Consider the following 26,202-nt stretch of genomic DNA (forward strand, 5'->3'; position numbering starts at 1 on the left):
ATCACAGATTTTTGCCCAGAGAAATATGTAAGATCTTGTCAGCCAATCTGCCTGACCAGGCAGAAGAAAGCTGTCCAGGATGGTCAGAACTCCGAGGCAACACACTAACTGACCTCCAAGTGCCAACTTTAGGAATTTGGAAGAATTAGGAGAATCAATTTGTGACTTGCACTTAAATTCTAGCTGCTGATACAGAAGAGTGTGTCAGTGTTTTCCATGAATGATTTTCTTGAAATATACAATGAAAAGGAAGATGTGCCTAAATAAACATTTTGAGCATCACTGTATTAACATACTTTTACACAGCCCACAGATTCTGAGATTTCAAACTGGACCACAGAGATTAATCTTTGAGCATGGCGCTGCATGCAGGAGTAGGTAGGATCCCTTTGCAAATGCTCTCTGGCATGTGTGACTAACAGAAGGTGACAAAATACTGTCACACACATTGAGTAACTGCTGTAAAGATCAATTTGTTCAAGCTGTGTTTGCACACCTGCTGTGCTAACTCTGGTAAATGGAGCTGTGTAGTACAGCTTCACACAGCCCATCAGCTCCAGGTAGGACCCATCCAGGATGCAACAAGACTTCCTAGGATGCTCCTAGTTCCCATGGGAGACAAAACCTGACAGTTCATTCTCTACGAAGTCCTAGATCAGGTGGGTCAGTGCCTTTATTAGGGAGGAGAAAAGTGCTTTGTGACTTCCAGATTCTCAGCTAGCTGCAGCCCTGAGCGGTAGAGTCTACATCAGTCCTTTCCCCCAGACAGGCCCCCCAGACAAAAATGCCATAGTTGGAAAATACAGAAATCTGTATCAATGAGCATCTAGGAAAGAGTTCCAGATGCATTAGTACAGCAGCAGCAACACAGGCATCCGTGGAGGTTAGGAGGATAAACCTGATGCCTGCCTACAGCTATGAAAGACTGAATCTTTTTGAGCATCTGTTGTAGACCAGAGACAGAAACTTAACAGATACCTAAAAAGAGTGATGTGTAAGTGGAATCCAAAACTAACAATGCTGAAGAAAATTTCTTTGCAGAAGTCAACATCTATATGGATCTTAGTTGCAAATGAAAGCTTTTGCTTCACTAACAGTAAACAAACGGCAAAAAAATGGGATCTTTTCCTTTTGCTAAGCAATGAAACAGATTACTCCCACATCAAAAGCTCAGATTCTTAAGAAATAATAATAATAATAAACAAATAAGAAAACCAGAACAAAAGAAACTTCATGTATCATTAATCAACAGTGATAGGCAGAAAAGTAGTGCTGATGTCACTAAGATGGCACTTTAGCTCAGAACATCCTCTGCTGGAAACTTCTGAAAGTTGAGGCATTATTTTTAAAACATCCAGATTTGCCTCATTATCATCTTGTACCTCTAAATGAGATTGATTTATCACCTGACGGAAGAGCACGTCTCTGTGTGATGGGTGTTCATTCAGCTGGTTTGAGGGGTTAAAGTGGCACATTAATCCTTATGACTCCCAAATTATCTGGGACCACTCATACTTTAGGAAAGTTTCCAAGTGATGAACAGACTATTCTTTTTTAGGCTGGAAAGGGTTCTCTTCTGCAAAACTGTAAGATCAACAGGCAGTAGTTAAACATAAGAAAATGAATTCAAAACAGAGATTTAAAGAAAATTATCCAAAGTAATTTTCTACAGATAAAATTAACTTCTGAAGCTCATTGATACAGGATGTTATAGAGGGCACTATAACAAGCAAAAGGAAACAAAATAAGCTCATGGAAAATAGACCCAGCACATCTATTAAGACAGAAGCCATTTTCGTCTCAGCAAGTAACTGAACTGCAAAATGCCTAAACTAAGGACAGCCACTGGTTAGAGATCCCTTGCACACCCAAGCACTCCACATGCCATCTCCCTACACTTGGGCAACTTCCAAAAACAGGATGCAAGGCAAATATCAAAGTCTAAGGAAGAATTTTGTCACTTAGCTGTGGGTCTGTAAAAATGCAGAAACAATATATGTTCCAATTAATTCATTCAAGATTACTGCCACTATCTGAGAAAAATCAAACATTTGCATGATATGAAACACAACAGAACATACTGGGTTAAAAAGTGAGGAATAGTTACACGCTCATCTGTCCCAACTTCCCATTGTTGTTAGTTAGGTATTTCAACTGGCTCCATTTGCAATGTTTTGTCAGAGCATTCAACTTCCACTGATGAAAACCTGGTTTTAAGAGTCAGTCCAAGTTCACTCAACACAAAAATCAAGTACCTTTTCTGGTGCTGAAAGTATTTTTTAGGAACAAAACACAAAACATCACATGTTCACATGCCACCACCTGTATCATTAAGGTTTTTTTAATCCATCTCCTAGTATCCTTCCTACTTAATAGACTGCTGTGACATCATACACCTCTACAAAATTAAACTAGTACTGCCATCACGATTTCTGTCACTTTTAAGCAAAGAAAAAGTCACGTTTATTTTGTAGTAGCAATAGTTTCTTTTTTATTTTTAATATACTTTAGGAAACAATATACAAAGCTGAGCTTTTCCACCATTTTCAAACGGTGAGTTGCTCCAATTACACAAATTCAGCGTTTTGTGATGGTTAAGAACAGCAGTCAGCACCAGACTTAAACAGTTAGCTACAACACAAACATCCTTCGAAATGAAATGTCATAATATCAAGACAGGTAAACCAGGAGTTAACATATGACAACTGTTGGGGAGGTGTCTTAAATCATCCTTGTTGAATTTTATATTTCCTTAAATATTTTATACATATTTTCCTGTTTACAAGTTTTAAACAAAACCTCCCTTGAGGAATTATTTAAGTACAAAAATGTTCAACAAGAACAGTTCTAATAAAGAATCCCCAAAAAGACCAAATTTTAATGTGTTGACCAAAGGAAATGAAAACCAGTGTTTCTTTGCTTTAACATGTTTATTACAACAGATACAATTCACATCTGACTAGCTTTTTTTTTTCCTCTTTCCCCTCCCACAACCATGTTAACATGTTCATTGGGCTATTTCCTTATATTTGAGCAAGTAATGTACTTTCAGCACACATGCCCAGCAGTACTCTAAGTCCATTCTTACAGGGTGCAAATGGAAATACGTTTCAATAATTTATACAAACAAGTGGGTTATGCTCAATCACTGCAATTTTAAGCTACTGTACACAGGAATGAAAAGATTATAGAAAAAGTGCCATAGCAACAGTGCCTTAAGAAAAGAGAAAATTAGAAGCATTAAAAAGCTGATAAAATCAGATTTAGGATTTCACAGGGAAATGGAACACAGAAGATGAAAAACATTTCTCTGTAAAACAGAAATGGAGAAGCACTGCTCTCGACTCGGTGCAAGTGTGGAAACAGTTGTTTCGTGGTATTTTGTACATTGCCCAAACTGTTGCAGCCTTAGACACAAATCGCCTGGCGCTTGCATTGAATTTTAGGAAATGAAAAATTTCTGAATGATAAATTAACTAAAAAAAAAAAAAAAAAAAAAGGAAAAAAAAAGAAAAAAGAAAAAAAAAAGGAAAAAAAAGAAAGCTAATTTTGCAGACAGGTTTACATGTAAGAGGCTAGGTATTTAGCCACCTCAGCATTGATTAGTTTTGGATGTCTAAGCTCTGATACACATGGCTTCCCATGGCTTCACTCTACAAAATATATTTACAACGTGAAGAATACATCTACAAGAAATCTACATTTCAAGGGTTTTACAAATCATTCTTGTATCTTTCCCCTGAATTTGACTCCCTCCTGTCCCCTTCCCCATGTCAACTTTTTTTTTCTGCCCAGCTCAACGGTCCAAAGTCTACTCAAATGCAGCTCAAAAGTGTTAAGACTGGGCATCAGTTTAATAGTTCTTGTACTCAAAACCATGTGCAATTGTTTACAACTTTTCACACCATGAAGGAATTCTGATTTTTTAGCTTTTCAAGTTCTTTAATTTGTTGCCTCAAAAATAGTATCCTGCAAGAGAAAAGAAACAAATTAGTATAAACATTTCCATTCTACAGATATATTAAATAAGTACACAAGTGCTTCTACAATTTCAGTGAAAGATACACCAAGTTCCTTAGCCCCATAAAAAAATTCAGATATCAAGTTGATTCCTAGTCTGTTCAATAATCTACAGCCAAATGCAGATGGCACAAAGGCCTGGTGCATTTGACATTTTAGTTCAAAAAACTAAGTTGCTCTGTTTCTATTATGACTGATACACGGTTTTGTTTAAATCTGCTCTTCACTTGAATGTAGCTCCCAGAAAAAGCTGGCAAGTAAGCCAAGTAACTGAGTAATCTCGAGAACAGCATTATGCCTGTGTCATGCAGTTTTCCAGATTGTAAAACAACCTAAAGTGCTCATTTTTTTTTTTTTTTAAAGGTGAGTTTTCTTCTCATTTGCTTTTTTTTAAAGTATTTGGCGCTGTGGGTAATGGTAGTCTCTAATTATGGCAAGCTCCAATTTCAGAAACATTAGGTGCATCATTAAAGGGCATCTAAGAAAAAAAAGTTGTAACTACACCGTGCTTAGAAATAAATTATATTGCTCACAACTTTTTATACATTTTTTTCTTCTGACTGACATAAGGAATTACTGTGACTAACAAACATCTGGTTCACAGGTCTGTTTCCTAGAATTTTTAATTAATGTTTTGAAACCACTTTTCATGATGCTGAAGTGTAATGCAAACATGTCACTGAAATAAGAAAATACTCAAGAAGAGTTTAGGTTTTATATAAATATTCTATGAAGTCTGAAGCAACTTTAATAAATGCAGAAAAACCTTTAATTCAGCACTTTTGTGAAACACTTTACAAATATGTGCTCAGTTCATTAAAAATTAATTTTCTATTGAAAAGTAGGTGGAAAATAATATATTAATACAGACACACCAAAAAGAGAACATTTAGCTTCAAGGGATGGGCATATAAAATATATCAGTCAATGAAAAGTGCCTTTTCACAGGCTGTCAGTTATGATTCAAACAATGCATGTGCTTTGTCTAGAGATGAAATTCCTTCTTAGAAGAAATTTAAGTAGTACTCTTCTGTGCAGAAGTAGAGAAATAGTATCATCATTTAAATGTATTGATTTTGATAATCCCAGCCTTTGGGAAAGCCTCCCCCATCAACTTGGTTACTTATGCCTTGTATTCCACATCTTTGGGATTGCAGCAAAAATAAAAGATATATGTTACTATAGGCTCAAAGTCATAATAATAATTATCCATTGACAGTTTAAGGATACAAAGTGTACAAGAAAAAAGGTACTATTTAATGAGATGAACAACGATATTTGACATGTTATTTCAGATCAAATATGCAGTCAGAGACAAATGACACCTCAGGAAATTAAAACTGTAAGAAACCAAACATTTCATTAAATATACTACAGAAATCATAATTCATGCAGTGAAGTTATGAAATAAAGCTTCAGAAAGAATGGGTATTTTCAGTTCTTTATCAGGAAAGGTTTACAAATATATTATAGCCTGCTTATAAAGGATTGTTCCAGTAACTGCCAAAATGCAAGGGCTTCTAGAATAAATGCAGCTATTTTAACAGCATGCAATGCTATTAAGCTGGCTTCAAATAGTAAATCAGAAGCACTGTATTCAAATTGCAGTGTGACATAATAGCTGGGATAACATCACTGAAAGAGGAAACTGAGTATGAAAGCAGATACAAAATCATGACTACTGGTGAATATTTTGAGCATGTATTTTATGATTATAGTTTCCAATCTTACGCAAAAGTATTCAAAAGTGTGGCTGTGTATCACCTGCTATCACTGACTTAAGAAGCAAAATCTACTTTGCTATAAGAAAACACTCTTTTTCCTTAGCTTGTGATGTAAATTACACCTTTTCAAACTTGCTCTGGCTTCAGACCTATTGAATCTCTCATATAAACTGTAGTGCTTCAGATTAGGATAAACTGTGCGGATGTGTAACTATGTGATCTATGCATTATGTATAGGCTGATACTCTAGAAGCATGCTGAAATACTATGAATTAATCAGGTTTTTGCAGAAACCTTAGTGCATTACAAAGATATTTCTTTTCTGTCCAAGTAAGGATACAGAAATTGCGTATCTGGTTCTATTTAGTGGAGAGAAACAGGCAGAATGTACACAGGGAAGACAGCTTGCAAACATGGCAAGTACTGGTGCACTTACAAAGTCATCAGTAAACAAAACTAATGCAAAATAATGCCAGAATGGAAGTTCTAGTAACACCCTGAAAACTGAAGATAAGCACAGGGCACACACTTACCTTTGCTCACGCAAAGTTGCTTGAATTTCACATACTCGAACTAAAGACCTTAAATTCTTTAATTCAGTACAAATTTCTGACATATGCACACTTCCCATGTTGTGGGCTTCCTCACGTAATCTTGATGCCTGCAGTGGTTAAACATAAAGGTTAGAATTTTGAATCATGCATTGGAAACAACTGGCAGTAGCCAGAGAATTGCTGGATGAGTGTCTCTTGAAACAGCAAAGCACTCTAATTTCAAAACGGAGTATTAAATCAGAAGCACGTTAAGTTCTCTCCAAAAGCCCACTTTGAATCACAAATAAACAACGCTGCTGTCCAGAAACTGTCTACCCACGCCTGTACTAAGGCAGGGATAGTTTAGACTTTCTTAATCCTAACAAACGATTACCTGATCATCTTGAAAGACAGTACATGACAGGGCTTGGAGTTTCTAAAATAATTTTTTCAAGTAGTTCAAAGTCTCCAACCATTATTCCAATGGCATACTTAAATTTCCCAACTGATTAAGCCTTAGTGACAAAAATATCTGAATGTCATCTTCTTTCCAGCTACCTTCTACCTGACAAAAAACACTCTGCAACTCTCTTCAGGTGTTCTCTAACAGACTGACTCTGTTACTTTACTATTCCTACTTAGTCAGCTGGAGACAAGCAGAAATGTAAATTTAAAGAGCATGACCTATCCAATTCCCAATTTGTGCATTTCTTGAAGTGTCATCTCTGAACTGGATATGACTCCAGAGAACTTCTCAAAAGCACCATGAAGACCAGTGTAATTAGTCTGAGGCTCTGCATTACACTGCAATAACGAACAGGACTTCTTTCAAGTGGCACATGGAAAAACTGTTTCGAAATACAGCCTTCCCTGCAGCATTACTGTTTAGCAGTGTTATCCTCTGCTACACTGGGTCTGGTTGGGACGGAAAGAATTCTCTTCACAGCAGTCCACGCAGTGCCATGTTTTCAATCTGTGACCAAGCCAGCGCTGACAGCACAATAGTTTTAGCTATTTCTAAGCAGATCCTACACAGCATCAAGGGTTTCCCCCTGTCTCTCTCTGACCCCCTCTCTCCACCCAGCAAATACGCTGTGGGTGGACAATAGGCAGGGAAGAATCAAAGCTGGGACAGCTGACCTGAACTGACCTCAGGGATATTCCATATCATACAAGGTGTCATGCTCAGCAGTAAAACTGGGGTACAGTGTTCCAGGGCTGCCATGGATCAGGAACTGGCTGTGCACTGGCTGGCTGGTAGTGACAGCCTTTGCATCACTTTCCCCCACTCTCTGACTCTTTAACCTGCTTTTACCTCAACTCATGAGTTCTCACTTTTGCCTAATTATTTCCCCCATCCAACTGGGGCAGTGCAAGCAAGTGGCTGTGTGGTGCTTCACTGCCTACCAGGATTTATCCACATCTGATTAGATACTTTTATGCTTAATCTTCCTTCCCAAAAATAGTGTTAGTTAGCACAGGTCTTCATCATCTTTTGGTGTTTCTCCAGTTCAAAGCAGCATTTTGTGTTCTAATTCTCTACACTAGAAGTTTTATTTTCTGGAGTTTGTTAACATCCAGGAGTACCCTGGTCTCCAGTAGGATATAATTACCCATGTCTTCTCTGCACAACTCCAGTTACTGAATTGTTTTTCAGTTTTCCATGTTAAGTGGTTTTTATGAGTTCTGTGAGGTAACTGCTGTAATTCAAGAATGTTGTAGCAATTAACTACTGCATAGCACATTTCTTCAAGTTTAACTGCTTTAGCACATACCTGAGTATGTGACTGATAAAAGAGTCCTGACTCTTCTAATTTATTTACTTATTTATTTTTCAGTTTACTCTGGCATGTGCTCTTCTGCCCTAAGTTCAAATTACACTATATATCTAGCAGCTATCTGAAGAAACCGAGGCACTGCATTTTTAGTCTTTCCACTTTGATCTATTTTATCTTCTTCACTACATACTGCATCTATCCTCTCATTCACTTTTATATCAAATATCTCACTTAAGTGCCTCAAGTGTTACTATTCAAAACTGGTCTATAAACAACACTACCACATGAAATCATCTGAAATAGCAGACAGAATAACACGTAGCACAAAGGAGAAGTATCCAACTGAGTACATAACTGCCTAGCATTAGCTGAGTTTTGTGATCTTTTTTATTACCAACAAGGAAAAAAGACCCCAAAACTTACGCACTGCATAAATCTCTTTTCTATATTAAGATACTTGTGAATTCAGCATACTTTGAAAATAATATTTTCAAAACCACGGATCAAGGCCATTGATAAGCGCCTGAGCTACACCATTTTCTTAAAGACACTCCATAGCAATGGCTCAGTACAGGTTGGTAATGTTTTAAAACTGATTTTAAAAAAACCAGTGAAAAGAAGCAAGAATCCTAACAGGGTCTCAGTTTAGACCGTACTTGTAAGAGTCATCTTGCAAGTTACTACTCAAAAGTCTCCAATGCAGACTTGTGCCAGCATGCAACAACTCTTCAAAAGACCAAAGTAAACTGGGCTAAGATTATTACTCTAGACTGCATCAGGGCTGCCTGTGAAAAGAACTGAACTAGATTCAATAACCTTTGAGTTCCTTTGAGTAATACATTCCAAGCAGCTGACATGCATCCAGTTTCCTTGTATTACTACAACAGAACAGGTTTCATGCAATTATCTGTAATAAATGGATGGCAGTTCTACTGGATTTCTCATTATGTAAAAATAGCCCAAAATTCAGTCTGAGTACTCTGTATCAATTTACAAACAAGGCAGAGTTTCTTTTTCACTGAGTAGAACTAACAAGTCAGTAACTAAAACTGCGGAATAGTCTCAAATAGTTTAACTCTCTACCTAATTTGTAACATTTTTCACATAATCAAAATATTGTTATGAAAAAATATGTTGAACTTTATGTTTTCTGCAAATTTCAACAGAACTTTAGAAGTAAGAAAATAGTTATGAGGATAGCTACTCATCTGAGGGAATTTCAAAGCACTGACACTTCAAGTAAGACTAAGATACTCAACCACTGAAAGGCAAACACACATAAAACTTGCAGGTCTGGCGTAATTTCTCTTCCCTCTGCTCTCTTCTGGCTAAGGACGAGCATAAGGGTTTTAATACTTTTAATTCCTAGAAAAAGCAACCTGAGTAAGAAACCCAAATTTTAAGATACACATTATGCACTCTTAAAGGTAACAATGCAAAGTACTCACCTGCTTTTCTGCATGATCTGCAGGCCAGCCTTGAACGTGCTTTATAAGGTTTTCATTGAAGTGTGCTGCTAGCGTAGGTGTTAATGAACATGTGGGTCGTACAGATGTATTCTGCGGTGCAGGTGTTGAGTTTGATGCACTACTGCTAGAGGTATGATTTGGACCTGGTGATGGACTTCTTTGACTACTAGAAGAAAGAATTTAAAAAAGAAAGTGAGCATTTAAAAACATATGTGAACCTATAGAGAAATGAACACTGAAAATTCATTGCTTCCAGGCACAAAAATACATAGTGTTCAAACCATAAAGAAATACTTCTGGTAGACCAAACCTGTGCCACCTTTCTATAAACCTCTAACTTTTATTGGAAATGTCTGAGTGCTACAATGTGACAGGAGGTTTTTGTGTTTGGTGGGGTTTTGTGTTTGTCTGGATTTTAACTCTGAGAGCTGTTCAAGAGATGTAAGCTGCGTCTAAATGCTGCTGGATAGAAATTATGTACATGTATGATCTTCCTTCAAACAGGTGCAAATCTAAGATTTTCAGTAATGATGTATCAGATGGGAGTCAGACAGGTTTATTCAACAGAGGTTTGCCACAACAATCATTAACAACAATGACTGATGTCCTAATCTGAAAATACAGCCATATGGGATTTGAGGAGTTTACTACTCATGTCAAAACACAACCTACATGGTTTTGTGAAACTATGTATCCTCACTTACTGCACTCAGGGGAACAGAACTATCACAGTTTGTAGCCACCAAACTTGGCTGCTTTACTGGAACATACTCAGCATCAACAGTGATGGCAACTCGCAGTTAAACGTTCTCTGGCACTACATATGCTAAGAAATAGTAGCACTAATTGTTTAAGTACAACTCTCCCACTGGCAGAAGCTTTTCAAAACAGGCCATAATTTCAGTCCACTTCTTAAAACTTTATATCATTTGCAGGCAAGAAGAAGTATTATGAAGGAAAACCAAATTTTAAAAGACTTTTGCTTCATCACCTAACCTGTCAGTCTCCTTGAAGACTAAAAACATCCTTACAAAATGCAACTATCTTTCCAGTCCAATGCCCAGATATTTATCCTAATCAACTCACACTTGCCAAGAATTACAGCATTAAGAATTACAGCCAACAAACTCGATGTCTGACATGGACCTGCTGGAACAAAGCCAGAGACTCACCAAGTTGACAAGAGGGATGAAGCACTTCCCCTATAAAAAAAGCAATTCCTCCTCTCTTTTCAGAGCTTATGAGATTCACAGTGTCTGGAGCACTGTGTAGTGGGAAGCCTAAAACTGGACAAGAATTAAACTGCTATAGCAATGGAATGTGGCAGAGGACCACACAGATGTCTAAAGGGCTGAAGTACATGCTGTATCAGGAGAAGCTTCAAGTTTATTGAGTCAGAAAAACAGAAGGCTGAGGGTAATGGGATTGAGAGATCTTTTTACACATTTTTACTACTTTTGGGGAGAACAGACTCTTTTCAGAGATGCACAGTGAGAGCACAAGAGGCAGAGAGACAAGTTGCAACAAGGGAAATTCTAATTAGACATGAGAAAAAAAAAATCAACCTAAGGGCAGTCAAACATTGGAAGATATTCTGAGATATTAAAAAAAAAATCACCTAAATAATGCCTTTAGTAATTCAAACTTGCCAGTCCTACTCTAAGTTGAGAGCAAAGTAAAACGTAACTAGAATTCTGTTACAAAGTAAATTATTCTAAGTTTCAATGTATTCATTTAGCATCAGCATGGTGAACATGAAGAGAAAGGCTACTTTTATTAACTTAAGTAGAATTCAGGCATAAACTTATTTACTCTTTAGTTCTACTAGAATTAAAGTTCCCCCTATGACTTGCCAGCTCTTCACTTATCAGCCTGTCTTCTGCTCCTACTTCATCAGTAAAAATCACCCTAACACATCAGAAATGTTTCAAGGAAATAAATAAATAAAATCTGTGGGCTTCTCAAAATAAAGTTGTATCTTAATTACAACTAAAACATACTGTCACAAAATATCCTAGGCATTGCTGTGTTAGCAGCAGGGGGAGCTACGAATGCAGCAATGACTGTTCTAAACTACCACAGTATTTTTAAATGCTTCACTAAAGGCAAACACTTGCATTAGCGGAGTTAAAGACTGACTATGCCACAAGTAACAGAAGTAAGAGAGTCAAAAATATCTGTAACAAGGGTACAAGAATGGTTCTGAAATACACTACTACAAACATCAGAATTTTATAACCTACAAAAAATGAAATACCTCCCTTCACAGCACTTTCCCAAGGTAAAGGAAAAATTGTCTCAGTCCTTTCTGAAAATAAACTACCAACCTGATAAAACTATTAATTATGGAAGTACTCATTTAGTATAATTTTTAAAGCAGCCAAAATTCATGGTGCATCTTTGGAACAATCTGTAAAAGACAAACTCACTATATGCCTGTATTGTGTTAACTTCCCAATTTAAAAGGCTGAAATGTTCACTTCTTTAAAGTTAGCAACAGCTATTCAGTTCTTACACAATGTTTCCACCCCAACAAGTCAAAAATAATTTTACTTCCATTCACTTAAAACTTTTAATGAGCCAAGGAAATGTAGTCGTGATTAACTTCTGCTCAATTAATCTGTATTTAAGCTGGAGAAAAATGCAACCTTAATTCACAGAGCTAAAAAGATTTTGGACCATCTGTCCACAGCTCAGTTTTCTAAATTGTTGTTCACTCCTATAAAAGTAAAGGACATTAGCTCCCAAGAGCAATTCCCAATCCAACCAAAAGCTTTCACATACAAAGGAATTATCTGTTCCATATCAATTCAGACATAGTGCCTGGACACAGCAAATCTCTTGCAGGTAAGTAAATCAGTATCTGAGCTGGTCCACTTTCATTCAACTCCACTGCACTCAAAAGAAGAAAATACCAGTCACACAGGTTTTTCCAAGTCACCTATTCCTTAATCTTCCACTTGTTGCAAATGAGACATTTCCAAAGCAAACTGAACCACGTGAACTCACAACACACAGTACAGCAGAGTCACAAACGTGTATTAATGTAAGAGATACAGGATACTGAACAATACTAACACTGCCTCAGGATCTCTCATCCTGGCCTGCACACTGCCTCCCTGTGCTGCCTCCCCCTCAGCCATGGGACTGCGCTACCGGCACAGCTCCCCTGCTTCAGCACTGCTGGGGAAAACTCAGCCTCCTCCAGCAAAACGCTGATGCCAAATGGAGCAATGGTTTGCAGAGGGACAGCAGATCCCTAAATTCATTGTAGGTAAGGGTCATGCTGCAGTACAATGCCATGTAACCCAAAGGGAGGGTGAGGTAGGGACCAGCAGGCAAATGCCCATCAGCATCAACTCACACAGGCTCCAAGCCATGGTAATGGTTTCCAAGAATAAGACTATCTTTCTTCAGATATTTTCCTGTGGGGAAAAGATGATGAGCAAAGAACAAAAGGGCCTGTGACTGAGAGCTGTCCCCCAAAACCTCACCACTCCTCATAAAAAAGCTTAGCCTGCTGCAAAGTGTAATTAAATCTCTGGTACTGTAATTCAAAAATACTTAAATAGCACCATTCATAATTACTAGGGATGGAGCTGAACATTTTGCCTTTATTCCCCTAAAAGAGATAAATGAGTTATAGGCTTGTAATCTGACAAAAATTAGAATCAAGTGTCTGTAAAATTGCCTACATTAAAAACCCCAAACTTATGACTTGCTTGTGTCTGTAACCTCAAACTGGTCATACTGCAGGGTCTCCAGTGAAGCCAGCTTCTGGGACAGGACTGCCAAGCACACAACAGATAACCCCATCTCCCCAGAAACTTCAAAACACAAAATAAATCACTTCTCCCCACAAGAACAGCCAAAACCAACAAAGAAAACAAAGGTCCCCATTGTTATTAGTCCCAGAAGGGCAGATAAAAAGACTTCACTATTTTATGATCTGGAAAGCAGCACCAAATGTAGCTTCAGGTATGCTGACAAATAAAGAGTAATAGGTTTTGGGTTTTTGTTTTTTTAATACCATACCACACCACCCACCTTATTCAATCACTCTAAAAATCCAGCTATTAAGAACTGTAGATTTACAGAACCTCTAAAAAAGTCAACCTCTTCCTGCCACAGTTCTATACCATGACTCCATCACAAAAGGATCTCACGACACATCTTTGGTTACAGCCCCTGGAACCAATGTGACAAAATGCAGAGCATCTGACACTATGGAGAGTCCATCTTCCCAAAAGAAAAATTTAAACAAGATACAGATTCTAAACCTACCTTGTAAATCAATGGTTAAATGTTGGTATCATGCAACATCTGAGTAAGTTGCAATGTTGACAAAATAGTCTGGCCAAGGAAAGGTATTTGTGAAACTTATTTAATTTTTTATGTTTTTCATTAGAGCAGCAAAATCACCTGACAAACCAAAAAATCACGCTAATTTCAAAATCAAATTACACTACGGCAAGACAAACATCTAACACTAAGCAAATCACAGATGCTGTAACTGCACAGAGACAGAAACTCCAAACTCTGAAATCACAATACAAGGAATCACTTGAAAAATTGACACCAGAGTGACAGAACACAACTATGACTTCCATTTTGCTTCTGTGAGAATGGTCTAATGATTACCCCAAAAATGAAGAATCTACCACATTAACTATGTAACAAAGGTACTCAGCTGCATCATCTCAGTAGCAGCAGGTAAATCTTATGTTCAATGAACAGGCCAAAGAAGAGTCGATTAGCTGCAACATACACAACACACACTGAATATAGATAAAAAACTAATGACAGAACAGAGAAGCACTTCAATATACCTTGAACGCTGAAGACTTCGTGGAGAGGCAGGTTCATGACCCGCCTGCTTGTCAGCTATTACTGGCTGCTGAGGTGCTGCCTGGGAAGCTGGTCCTTGTTTAACACCTGGAGTAGCAACCTGGAAAGTTCAAAATTTCATTAACATTCCTCCACAGTAAAGAGCAAGTGTAAGAAACCAAGTGTAGAAAACCAAGGAAATTACAATTTCAACACCTGTGGGGTTTTTTTGACACAAGGCCTTTTGTTGACACAATTTTTATTCTCTTCACAAGGTGTTTTTTTAAAAAAAAATCTAGTTCCACAGCTGTGACAGAAAGATTTTTTTTTTTTACTAAGAAGGAGTTATTAATAGACATAACAGAAGCAAATTTAGACTCATGTAACTTGTCAAAACAGTGCAAGCTTACTAGGCAAAACAGTTCAATTCAGTATGATTTTTGACTGTATCTTCCATCTGAGCACTGAGCTAATTTTCAACCTTGGAAGAGTTTTTCATTACCCTAATAAAATCTTCATGTATAAACTTAAGAGTTCCCTACTTGAAAATACATTATACAGTGTCAAGAACATAATTACATCACAAGCATATTAAAAACATCTCTATCAGAAAGGGAAAAGAAAATTCAAATTTCTGAACTATGTCAGGATGAGAAATTTAGGAATATAGTAATGTCCAATTTACAGCAAATGAAATTCAACATACTTCATCTTGCCCAATGCTTTGCATACCTCAGTCAATTTTGAAATATGTACAAGAGAGGTTCAGCTTCAAAATTTATCCTCCACTCCACAAAATCAAGCTAACAATTTTAAGAGAAAAGGGAGGGAGCAAAGGAAAAATGGCTTCTAGGGCTCCATAAATACAAAAAACCAAACTGTCCAGCCTGTCTGGCATTTGCTAACTTCACATTAATGTAGATTACTAAGTAGTGGTCACCTGCACCTCCAGAAATTCTCTATTTCAGAAACAGACTTTTGTGAGACAAACCACAGATGGTAAGTCAACTCAAAACATAACTTGATTCATTTAAATACGGGAGTGGGGGGGGAATGTCTTAATGCAAATCCAAACTCTTGTATGTCTAAGAGGAAAAGTCACCTTTTAAAATTATCATCAAAATGAAAATGTGTTCTTTCTGTTTTTTAGATTATTTTAGGCATATACTAAAAATTTGAGTAGAACACAAAAAGCACATGGTACTAAAAGGAAAAAGCAAGATAATTGTAAGATCACTCTGCTGTTGAAATAAACAGAACTATATAGTTAAGGGGGCTGAAACAATAGCAGTTCATAAACTGATTCATGAGAACAGACTACACAAGTACTTTTATAAAATGTATGACATGAAGAACTTTGCTACTAATGCCTGCATTTTGCTCAGCGTGTGAGCAGACATTAAACCATCAAGGCTATACAAACAGAAAAATTTCAAAAGGGAAGTCCATCAGAAATAACTGATAAAGATACAGAATCATGCTGCAGATCCAAACTGGTAAAGTAACCAGCTCCTTGGCTGGTAAAAATAATCAAAAAATAAGGATCATGAAGTAAAAGTGGGATTTGTAAGATAAATGAACCACAAAACCTCTCAACTATTCTATGTTTTCCAAGTGTTTCAAAGACTGTAAATACATATACCAGAAACAGAAAAATAGTAAGGGCTAAATAAATTCAAAAAACAAACAAACCAACCAACCAACTGCACCATTCTCATTGAGCTTGACAAGTCTGTGTAAAGTGCTTTACAGAGCTGTTTTGCAGAAATTCAGAAGTTTCTGATTACACAATACAGGTACAGCTAGAAGGCAAAAAGCGACACCCAAGCTCCCAGAGTCGGTGACCCCCAAGCTGTCACATGCACACAGCACTGCAGGCAGACACACTTTTTCAGTGTGGAAGCAGTACCAATATGTTCAAGCAGTTCTAAGCAACAGTACTGTGCCACAGTGGCACTACTGTTGTCCCACAGCCAGCTCAAATACCTATGCATCTGGCACTGGGCTCCTCTTGCACAGGGCAGTTCAGCTTTGTCTGCCCTATGCCCATGTGCTCTAAAACCAAGTGTGTCCTGGCACAGCACCACATCTTGAGTAGACATAATTTACATCTAACTGTACAACTGGACAAGCTAGCCTGACTGACATATCCAACAGGCTACTAAAACAGACATGTTCACACTGGAGCTATCACTGCCCAAGTTCCCATCTCATGGAACTGAGTTACATAAATACAGGAACTATCAGTTCTTGCCCTACTGAACTGGCAAAATATCTGCTGCTGAACCAAGATCTGTTACTTCTGGGTCTAACAATCTCTGGGTTGTAGAGACCAGAAGAGATCAACTTCCAGTTATCGACAGTACACAAGATTCTTTTTCATATCTCGGAACTTAGAAGTGCCAAATATCTCAACCCTGCTACCTGATAATTTCATTACTTGCCACCTAGCTATGGGATGTGAACACAGATTGAGGATGCAATCCAGTGGCAGAAACCAAGGTAACAACCAGTACTGGTACACACATGAAGCTTTCACAATTCATTGCACCAGTGGTCATCACAAGAAACTGGGAGAATCACTTGGTTTTCTTCGTACCCATGAAAAAAATCTGATGAAAGAAAATGAGGCATTTTGAATATAATAAGGAATGCAGTGTGTTCTGAAGAGAAAAGTATTCCTCAAAGGCATCCAAGACATTAGAGGTTCACTTGTGAGCAGAAAATTGAAAAAAGACACCTTAGCTAAGCTGGGATGGTGATAAACAACACAGATTTTAGGAAGCTGGGGGTGTCTCATCCTAAAGTCTACAGTCATGCTTCTCAGGAAGAACCTCAGGAGCTTATATGTTAGCTTCAATTTCTATTTCCTACTCACTGATCCAATGAATGAATTCTGAATGAATAGAGGGGAGGGGGCAGGAAGGGGAAGGGACATTATGTTATTGATCTGTAAACACCTAGAACATTTCTAAAACAAATCTGAGACTCCATCAAGTTAATTTCCCCAAGTTCTCTCCCATTCTGTACATCTTTTATTGAGTAAGTCTAGAAAACTGTATCAGCTGTTGCCTTAAAGTGTGTTTTTGTTTCTATTTAAATATGCTAGAATACCAATGCCTTGGTAATATCTCCAGACAGCATCTAAAGCCAGCATAAGAATTTCTTCAAGAAATGTAAACTAGATTTCATGCTGGAGCTGCACTGCCAAAATACAATCAAGTAGTTGCTTCCAGTTGTTTGTTTCTGTTGGGAGAGGTAACATACATATTTTATCATCCTGTATACAACTGTTAGCACATGGATATATAGGAGCAATACTCAGTATTATGTATAATGGTTTCTTACTACCTTATGGGATAAATCAAAAGGAGATTACCTTCTGCTGGGATGATACTGGTGGCGTAGTCATCAACGGTTTAAGTGGAACAGTGTTAGTCTGCGGCGTGCTTATCCTTGGAGACACATATGATCTTGGTGATGAGGCATCAGATGTTAAAGACATTGGAGACTGATTAGATGGCTGAGCTGTAAAGGAAAAAAAATCGCTTTTTAATAAAACTATGTCCTATCTTAAATGTGAATAAGGTTTTCTTTTGGTACTTTGGAGTATGCCACATTAGATGACATACAAACATGTTCACTGTGAACAACCAGAATAATAAAATGTTCAACAGCAGTCTTAGCTAAGGAATTGTATTTCCCCCTAAGTTCCCACTTCTAAAATTTCAGGGGAGGGGGGAAAAGAAGAAGCTATTAGGAAATGCTTTTTACACATGAAGAGACTTAAATCATTTGCAACTCCTATTTTAGAGTGCTCAAGTGGATTTAACCAAAAGAAAGCATGAACAGTTTATAGAGAAACCTATTAACCCATTCTAGGCATACACCAACAGTTCCCCACCCATGGTTAAAAATTACCATTAGTACTGCTTACCTATTCAGTAAGATGACTTCATTTATTGTTTTGGTTTAAGTTTCTAAACTTAAGTTTTAAAGTTTTTTTAAATTAAATTACAAGCCAGAATATATTGAAAGTACCTGAAACAGTATCTTGTCTGGAAGATGAAAAAAAAGTCTCCCACCAGACAGAGGAAACTTTCTTTTAAGAGAAAAAAAAAACAAAACAAAGGATCCCCCAAGAGTCACAGTTGCACAGTACTACAAGATGGGTGTTAAAGTAAGCAAGAGTTGTGTTTTATACTGCTAAAGGACACCTAATTCCGGTCTAGAATAAATTGAGAGGGTCTCATAGAAGTTTCACATTACTCATAAAGAATTATTTAACATACAAAGAAAATCCTAAAAGGTGAGAAGCAAGTTTACTTAGTTGTGTTGTCAGGTTCCTGCTCGTCAATAACCATTTTTTATCCGACCTTGGTAAAAAGAAGTCATTCAACATTTTCCACATCGTCTGGCCAAAGATATGACAAGAGACAGATTCTAAAATTGTATCAGCCTTTTTAAAACACTGCATAACAAATTTATGTAAATGAAAAAAAGACTCTGAATACCTTGCGTAGACAGCTGTGCAGCTTGAGAAATTAGGGAGGTGATATTGAAAGCAGATGGTCCAGCAGTAAGAATTTTATGGAGAATTGACTGCAGAGAGGCTTGTGTCACAGCTGCTGTTAGAACTGAAAACAAACATTCTGTTTTACTGACAATTCTAGAACACCACTTTAAACTGTTCAAACTGGCTAATTACATTTAAGGTACATTTTCTTTCAGATTTATTTCCCATATCTACTATGACCAAAGATCCACCTGAATTGTTTTTCATTACTTGATTTCAAGCTGACTTGGAATGTCTAGCAATTCCTTTCTTTAGTAGTTTGAACTTTAAGATGTACACTTACCAAAAATCTTCTAAAAAATAACTTGCAAGAGAAAATTTGTTCAATCTGCTACTGCATAGGCAGAATGTGTGTGAAGGTTTCTTAAACTACAGTAATTTTTTTTAAAAAAGCAAAAAGCAGAATCACTTTAACTCACTGAAAGAGATGGGGGGGCAGACTTCACGTTCAAGAAGAAAACATATTTTTCAAGTTAAAAATCTGTGTTTCTTCTTACTAATAAAAAACCACTTTTCTGTGTTTAACTGTCCCATGTCATCCCCCCCAGTAAAAAAACCAATTGCTTTAACCATTTTAAAACTGCACAATACAGGAAAAGCATCTTGCAGTATGAAATGACAAAACCCTGAACTATGAGCTTCTGAACTGACCTTTCCAAAAAGGTCTACAGGCTCTGTTGGATACTTCCTGAACATGCATGCCACTCATGAACACTCCTGAAAAAACTGACTCACCAGCATAAGCACAGAATAACTCTGAATTGTCTGCACAGTAAGGGCAGCCCTGCTGTGCAAGGTGAAGTCATTCTGCCCACGTGGACACTGCCAGGCCCTCATGCCATCAGAACAATTCTGAACACTTTTGTTCCAAGATATAAAAACCTGCTGCTCAAGTATGGCAAGAGATAATTTCACTATGCAGCTTTTTAATGAAATACAATTGGAGCTGAGTGGACCTTTCATTTTTCAACATAACCGTAATACTCCTTTTTTTTAGTACAACCTAGTGCACTACAGTTTTAAAGGCTTCTCCCTGTACAGGAAAAAGAAACCAGTGACCTACTCACCTATTAGTACTGAATGAAGGCAGAATATTTGCTGATAAAAGGAAGTAATTCACAGCCTTTTCTGATAAATAATTGAAAGATACAGAATATTTTGTACATACTTTCACTTACTTACTTGATTGCACTCTCAGAAAGTTAAAGACAACTCTTGGCACTACATGTAAATATTTTACTTTCTGTTTAAATTGGTGATCCATGCACAAGAAGCAAACAAAAAATCCTACACCATTTTATCAGTAACCTGTCACATGCAGATACATTAGATAAAACTGTACTCAAAATGCATCAATACCCGCTCTTGCAGCAAAAGGCACTATAGGTAAGTGATAAACTGACTTCTAACAAACTAAGCCAAAGTGACAAAAATCTAAGGGACTCGCCGATTATCTGCACAAAATTTCACTGGCTAGCAAAGTTACTGATGTGCTACCTGTATTCAGAGGGGCTAACTTGGTATGCTAAAGAAAAAAGCTGTTAGGCAACAAGATTTAAGAACCCCTAGAAGTTTCACTATTTGCAACACACATTAATGGAATAGCAGAGCAAACTATAGAAAACAAAGAACAGTGCACGAAACAAAAGAACAAAGAGCTCTAACGAAATTTTGTGCAACAGACAAATGCTGATACAGTGATCAAGTCACCAGTCTCAAATAGACTGCTCATGTACATCAACATTTATTAATTTGAAAACCTTAAATGTTGAGAAGGTGTAACAGAAAAAAAAACCTCCAAAAATCTCCACTTTACCTAGGGATTCTTTTATTCACTTTTCATTTAAAATAAGGCTTTCATTTACTACAGCCTGGTATCCAATAATATACTAATGTATGTAAATGAGAGATTATTTGAACTTTAAAGAATCCTTACCTTCATTGATTTTGGATATATCTACGCTAGAATTATTAAGCTGCAAGGTGGCTTGCAGAGCAGGCAGCAGCTGTCGAAGGAGATTTGGGTCCTGAAGTAATGGAGGAATTGGTGATTGTGGGACAGGTGAAACAGGAACTGTAGGAGCAGATGAAGCAGGCGCAGAAGTTGGATTCAGTCCAGAAGCAGAAGATGTAGAAGGAGTTGTGCAAGAATGGGATACAGACTTGTCCACAGATGCAGACTCTGAACAGAAGACAGAGAGTATTTTTCATTTTCCCCAATATAACCTGACAACTCACTAGTACAATACTCATTAAATTCAGATCAAATGCCTAACTACCATTTTAAGAAAAAAACTCACAGCATTAATAGAACAAAAATTGAAGATAGCTGATTTCTAATGCAATTCACCCTACTGAACCTAGTATTTATTCTGAGCACACACACGCAACTTTTCCACTTCAAAAATTGCAAGATACTGGATGAAAAGCAGCCAGTATTAAAAATGGGACATTTTTTTCCTTAGCTTTTACAGCAAATGTGGGCCAAAAATGCCTTACTGATCTTTTCTTTTACTGTGCCTACACTCATATTCTACACCTTTACTTATGATTTCAATCTTTGTTTCGAAAATATATTATGAACAAAAATCTTAAAGCCCATGGATTTCACATACAGGCTACCGTGTCAATTTTGAGGTGAGGGTAAAAGCCACGCTTCATTTATGAAGTGACCAGTACAAGAAACCTATCATACAAAATCCAGCTACACTGCTGGGGATTTAGAAAGGATAATGAGCTGTACTAGAAATGTAAAAACAGTGCTGTTAACATCTCCACAGCAGAGTGGAAAAACATCTAAAAATTTATCTGCCCACAATTAATTTTTAACTTGACAGCTTCTTCTGAAGCATTAATATCTATACTCTTCATTTTACTAATACCATTTTAGTAAATATTACTACTTATTATCCACAGAAATACAGAGTCTCCTTAAGTTCAATTATACTGTATGGCAATTTGTTCAGATTAATATCAGTTAATTAATTTATTTTAAATATGACTTCCACTTAACAGAAAGCTGCTCCTCCATTCTAATACCATGAGAAATCTCTCCAATGAAAGTATTTCAACTTACTATAGGTGTACAATCAGTCACTTCAAATATCCTTCCTTTAAGAAACCTGGACCCTCATATTTCAATCTTAGCTCCCCCTTCTCTCATGCTCATTAAACCCTCAGAAACCACTGCCCCCAAATTCCGTCAATACTAATGCCTCTAGAGCACCAAAGAAATCAGTTGCAGAATGTAAAGCTATGGATCCAAGATCTCATGCAGCATGTTTGCCCACAGTAATGAAGACCTGGGCTTTAAAACCACCTCAAACTGGTCAACCTGGATATTTTACATTTCAGGCAAAATCAATTCTAAATCAATTTGGAAAATGGGCTGAGAAGTTCTTTTACTTTAAGGGTGTGTTTGGTTTTTTTATTTGGATAAATGGTCAAAGTAAAATGATGCTGACTTTATTAGTAAAGACATGAAAAGGTATTATTTTGTTGAAATAAAATGTTACAGAATTTCTAACAGCTTTCGTGTTCCAATAACCTTAACTGCAACTTCCAATACTAATTTGGAGAAGAACTCTAAAAAAATAAACATAAAAAATTATGGAAGTGAGTAACGATGTGTAGATCTTTTTACTAAGATTTCTAATCTCACTGGGAAGAGGATTTCTGCTTCCATGATGTTACAGTATAAATAGCTTATAAAGGTCACAAATACTCTAGAAAACTTTTTCCAGACATTTGAAAGCTTGCAAGGATGCAACAGCCTGGACATAAAGACATATTTTGGAGTTTCAGGCGAACTTCTGAAAAAGATGTGCCTATATCAAGTTACAGTCTCCTCAGGGTTGGTTGCAATGTGTCTGTGAAGGGATCTGGTCATTTGACCAGGAGCTTTCCTAAAGAACAACTTTAAACTGGACAAAAAGGGTTACAAAGATTGAAGAAAAAAAAAAAAAAACAGTTACAAAATTTCTGTATGGTTTTCAGTAACACATGAACTAGGACAGCAGATTATGTATTAGTTACCATTAAAACACCAAGTCATTAGTAAGAGTTTTTGTTACAAAGCACTGCATATAAAATCTTATAGTGTCCAAAGTAAACATTAAGACAACTGCAGGTCAAGACACATCTAACAAACAAGATCATACTAAACAAAAATATGTGAAGTTTAAATTATACTTGGATCTGTCATAGTCCAAATAAGATCAAGATACACTGGCAGAAAAAAGCAAGGGAAATAAGCACAATGGGGCATGTTAGTACTTATATGTACAAGCCTGCTACCTACAGTTTTGAGAACCTTACCAGAAAAACAACCATTTAAAAAAATCCCAAAACACAAAACACCCTTATTTCAAAATGAAATAAGAATACTGAGCAACTGCCAGCACTAAATCTCAAAACATATTTAATGCATTTAGGTTTGTCTTCACAGTTAAATATTAAGTTATTTTAAGTAAAGAAGCAATTCAATACTGTATTATTTTTTCATATAAGCAAATACCTGACCCTCAAACCACACCACCAATATCAAACAGCTGGCAGTGCTTTTCACCCATGCTGCAGATCTGAACAGAAAATGTACTGAATCAAAGCTAACAATGCAGTTAAAATAAACCTTATACCCACCCAGTCCTGGGTATTCAATTATTTCTTGAATAACACAACTCAAAACATGTCACTCAAAACCACTGAATTCCATGAGGTCTGTAAAACTACTTTAGTTTGAATTTTTATGCTCTAAAAATGCACACTGAATTGCACTGACACAATACAGCCAAGTTGTTTATTTCAGACAATATGGAGACACAATTTCATAGTTGTATCATTGCAGGTATTTTAAGTATGTGTTAAAATGTATCTGTGAAAAGTATTTTTGTACAATCACTCTATTAAACCTAGAGAAAGGATACAAAGCAAGAATAATGCCTAATGCTAACATTCCAATCTTCCGAGATGTTTAACAACTCAAAAGCAAAACACAAAATGTCATGAAAGAATACATCTCTATGATTATGACATGTACATCACATTAGAACTGGTATTTAACAGCATAGAGGATGCAGAGTAAAATGCCTGTTCAGAGCATCACTGCATTACACAAATTAATTTAAATTACTACTACTGGAATTCAAGCTATAAACCTGTTTTTGGAAAAAAAATAAAAATTAAACCTAAACCTGTAAAAATATTAGTAGAAATTCAAGTATTTCTTGTTTGTATTAAGTAACTATGCTAGTTCTGGCCAGGACAAGGTTAATTTTTGGAGCAGCCAGAAGGGTTGATTATTCTACACCACCTAACTTCATTTCCAGGGACAGGGGTAATTTTACTAATTAAATATTAATAAATATTAATAAATATTAATAAATATTAATAAATATTAATAAATATTAATAAAAGGGTGTACAAGAGGGACAATTTGTCTCTCTTGTACACTCCTATTAATATTGTTGCTTTTATTGTTCACTTGTTATTTCACTGCTGATTCTAGTAAATTTTTCTTATCTCAACCTGCAATCTTTTCCATTTGTGCCTCCAATTCTCCTCTCCAGCCTGTCACAGGGGAGAGGGAGGACGCAGTGAATGAACATGGGGAACACCGATCATAAAACCTCAAAAGCCTTATCTGGCACCCTAAGGGGTACAAAGGGTTGAGATAATCAGATCTGACCAGAGCACTTTGAAACAAATTTGATTTAAGCATTTGTTGCACTAGGCAGGGAGGCAGTGATTACTGTGCTGCTTGGTCTATTCTCGTGGTTGTGGCACCTACCCCTGTATATATTCCTGTATATGCTCTATGTGCCCACCATAGCATTTTTTTCAGAGCAGGAAGAGAGAGGGATCAGGATTCCTGTGTAGCTGTATTGTGGGACACCAGTTTATGATATTTAGGGCACACATCATTTGGGATGTGTGTTCAGTAATGCTCTTTTACCCTTTGGGGACTACCTCTTGGAGTCCATTAAATTGTACCTAATCTATGGAGATTTTCCCCAGCTTTTTATGCCCTTTGTTTCTTTCAGGCCTGTTAAAACAGCTTTTTAGAATTTTAGATTTCCTTTGGTTGTTAAAAAAAGTGCAGTCTTGTTGCTATGTCTCTTGAGTACAGTCTCTGCCAAGTTTAGAATCAGTGTGGTCCACACCATGTTTAGAGTCAGGAGAGACTTCTAAGGTTTGTCCCACAGGTGGATTGTCACGAGTAACATGGAATATGGGAGAAAATGGGACAGTTTTGGGGAAAATTCTCTGCTTCAATGGTTTGGAAGTTCACCCCTGAACAACTACAGGACCCCAATAAAGCAACAGAGTATTTTCAAGGAGGATGGTGTGACATCTCCGGAGGGGAGAAAAATCACTGCAGTGTATTAGGCACTGGCTAGTCTTTACCCCACATATTTCAAGAGTAGACAGTCCCTCAGGGAGAACAGGAGGAAAACAAACAGGCACTGACATAACTCAAACAGCAGCTGAACCAGAGGAAGAACCTGTGCCAGCAGCAGCCACCCCCATACAGAAGAAGAAATCCAAGATCAAATCAGTTCAGTTAGTGAGGGATGAAGAGGAAGTAGAACCCTCACAACAGCAGAAGAGGAAAGGCCAATGAAAATCATCCAGTCCCTGTCTGAGTTATGAGATATGCAGGAAGATTTCAGCTGCCAGTCAAATGAACCCATGGTGACCTAGCTGCTCCAATGCTGGGGTATCATGGCCCATGATATGAAACTAAATGGTAATGAAGCCAAGCAACTGGGATCTCTGTCCTGGGACATGGGCACTGAAAAGGGAATTGGGAAGAAGACAAAACTCAGCCTTTGGAGGTGACTCCTGTCATGCAGGAGGGAAGGTGTTGTCTCAAGGACAACCTAGTAGTGCACCCCAGTAGGTAGAATGCAATGGAAAAAAGGTATCCAGTACGTGAATCAGATGTGCTGGAGGTAATCTACAGAGACTCAAATAAAGAGCAGTCTCCTGTAGATTCATATCAGGTCCAGTGCACACAATCCATGCGGCAGAAGTTTGTACAGAGCATGCCACTGTCATATGCCAAGTCACTGGCATTAATGTCAATGAAAGGAGAACAAACAGTACTTCATGTGACTACCCAACTCCAGCAAAATGAGGATCATCTTGACCCACACCTCAGCTGTGGTGACTGTCCAAGACTATGGACAGACTTGAAAAAGTAGGTGAAGGAATGTCCAGTGCCCTGCAAGTAAGGACCACAGTCTCTGTTATTGGGAGCAAGCACCCCCCTGC

At 37.2% G+C, this 26,202-nt stretch overlaps 1 protein-coding gene across 4 annotated transcripts in view; it reads right to left on the reverse strand.

The window, feature by feature from the left end:
* Positions 1–2,721: 2,721 nt before the first annotated feature.
* WAC (WW domain containing adaptor with coiled-coil) overlaps positions 2,722–26,202 on the reverse strand; it is a 57,441-nt gene continuing 33,960 nt past the window's right edge. For 2 of the 4 annotated variants that reach the window (XM_058830352.1, XM_058830354.1), the window contains exons 8-14: positions 20,864–21,109; positions 18,866–18,988; positions 17,731–17,879; positions 14,354–14,472; positions 9,504–9,690; positions 6,278–6,405; positions 2,722–3,969 (exon numbers count right to left, since the gene is read on the reverse strand). In XM_058830352.1, the coding sequence (XP_058686335.1) occupies positions 3,900–3,969; positions 6,278–6,405; positions 9,504–9,690; positions 14,354–14,472; positions 17,731–17,879; positions 18,866–18,988; positions 20,864–21,109 (1,022 nt within the window). In that variant the 3' untranslated portion in view covers positions 2,722–3,899. The remainder of the gene's footprint in view (positions 3,970–6,277; positions 6,406–9,503; positions 9,691–14,353; positions 14,473–17,730; positions 17,880–18,865; positions 18,989–20,863; positions 21,110–26,202) is intronic. The other 2 variants (XM_058830353.1, XM_058830355.1) reach the window with 2 other exon arrangements.

This window comes from Poecile atricapillus, chromosome 2 (genome assembly GCF_030490865.1).
Source record: "Poecile atricapillus isolate bPoeAtr1 chromosome 2, bPoeAtr1.hap1, whole genome shotgun sequence".
In the NCBI taxonomy this organism is placed as follows: Eukaryota; Metazoa; Chordata; class Aves; order Passeriformes; family Paridae; genus Poecile; species Poecile atricapillus.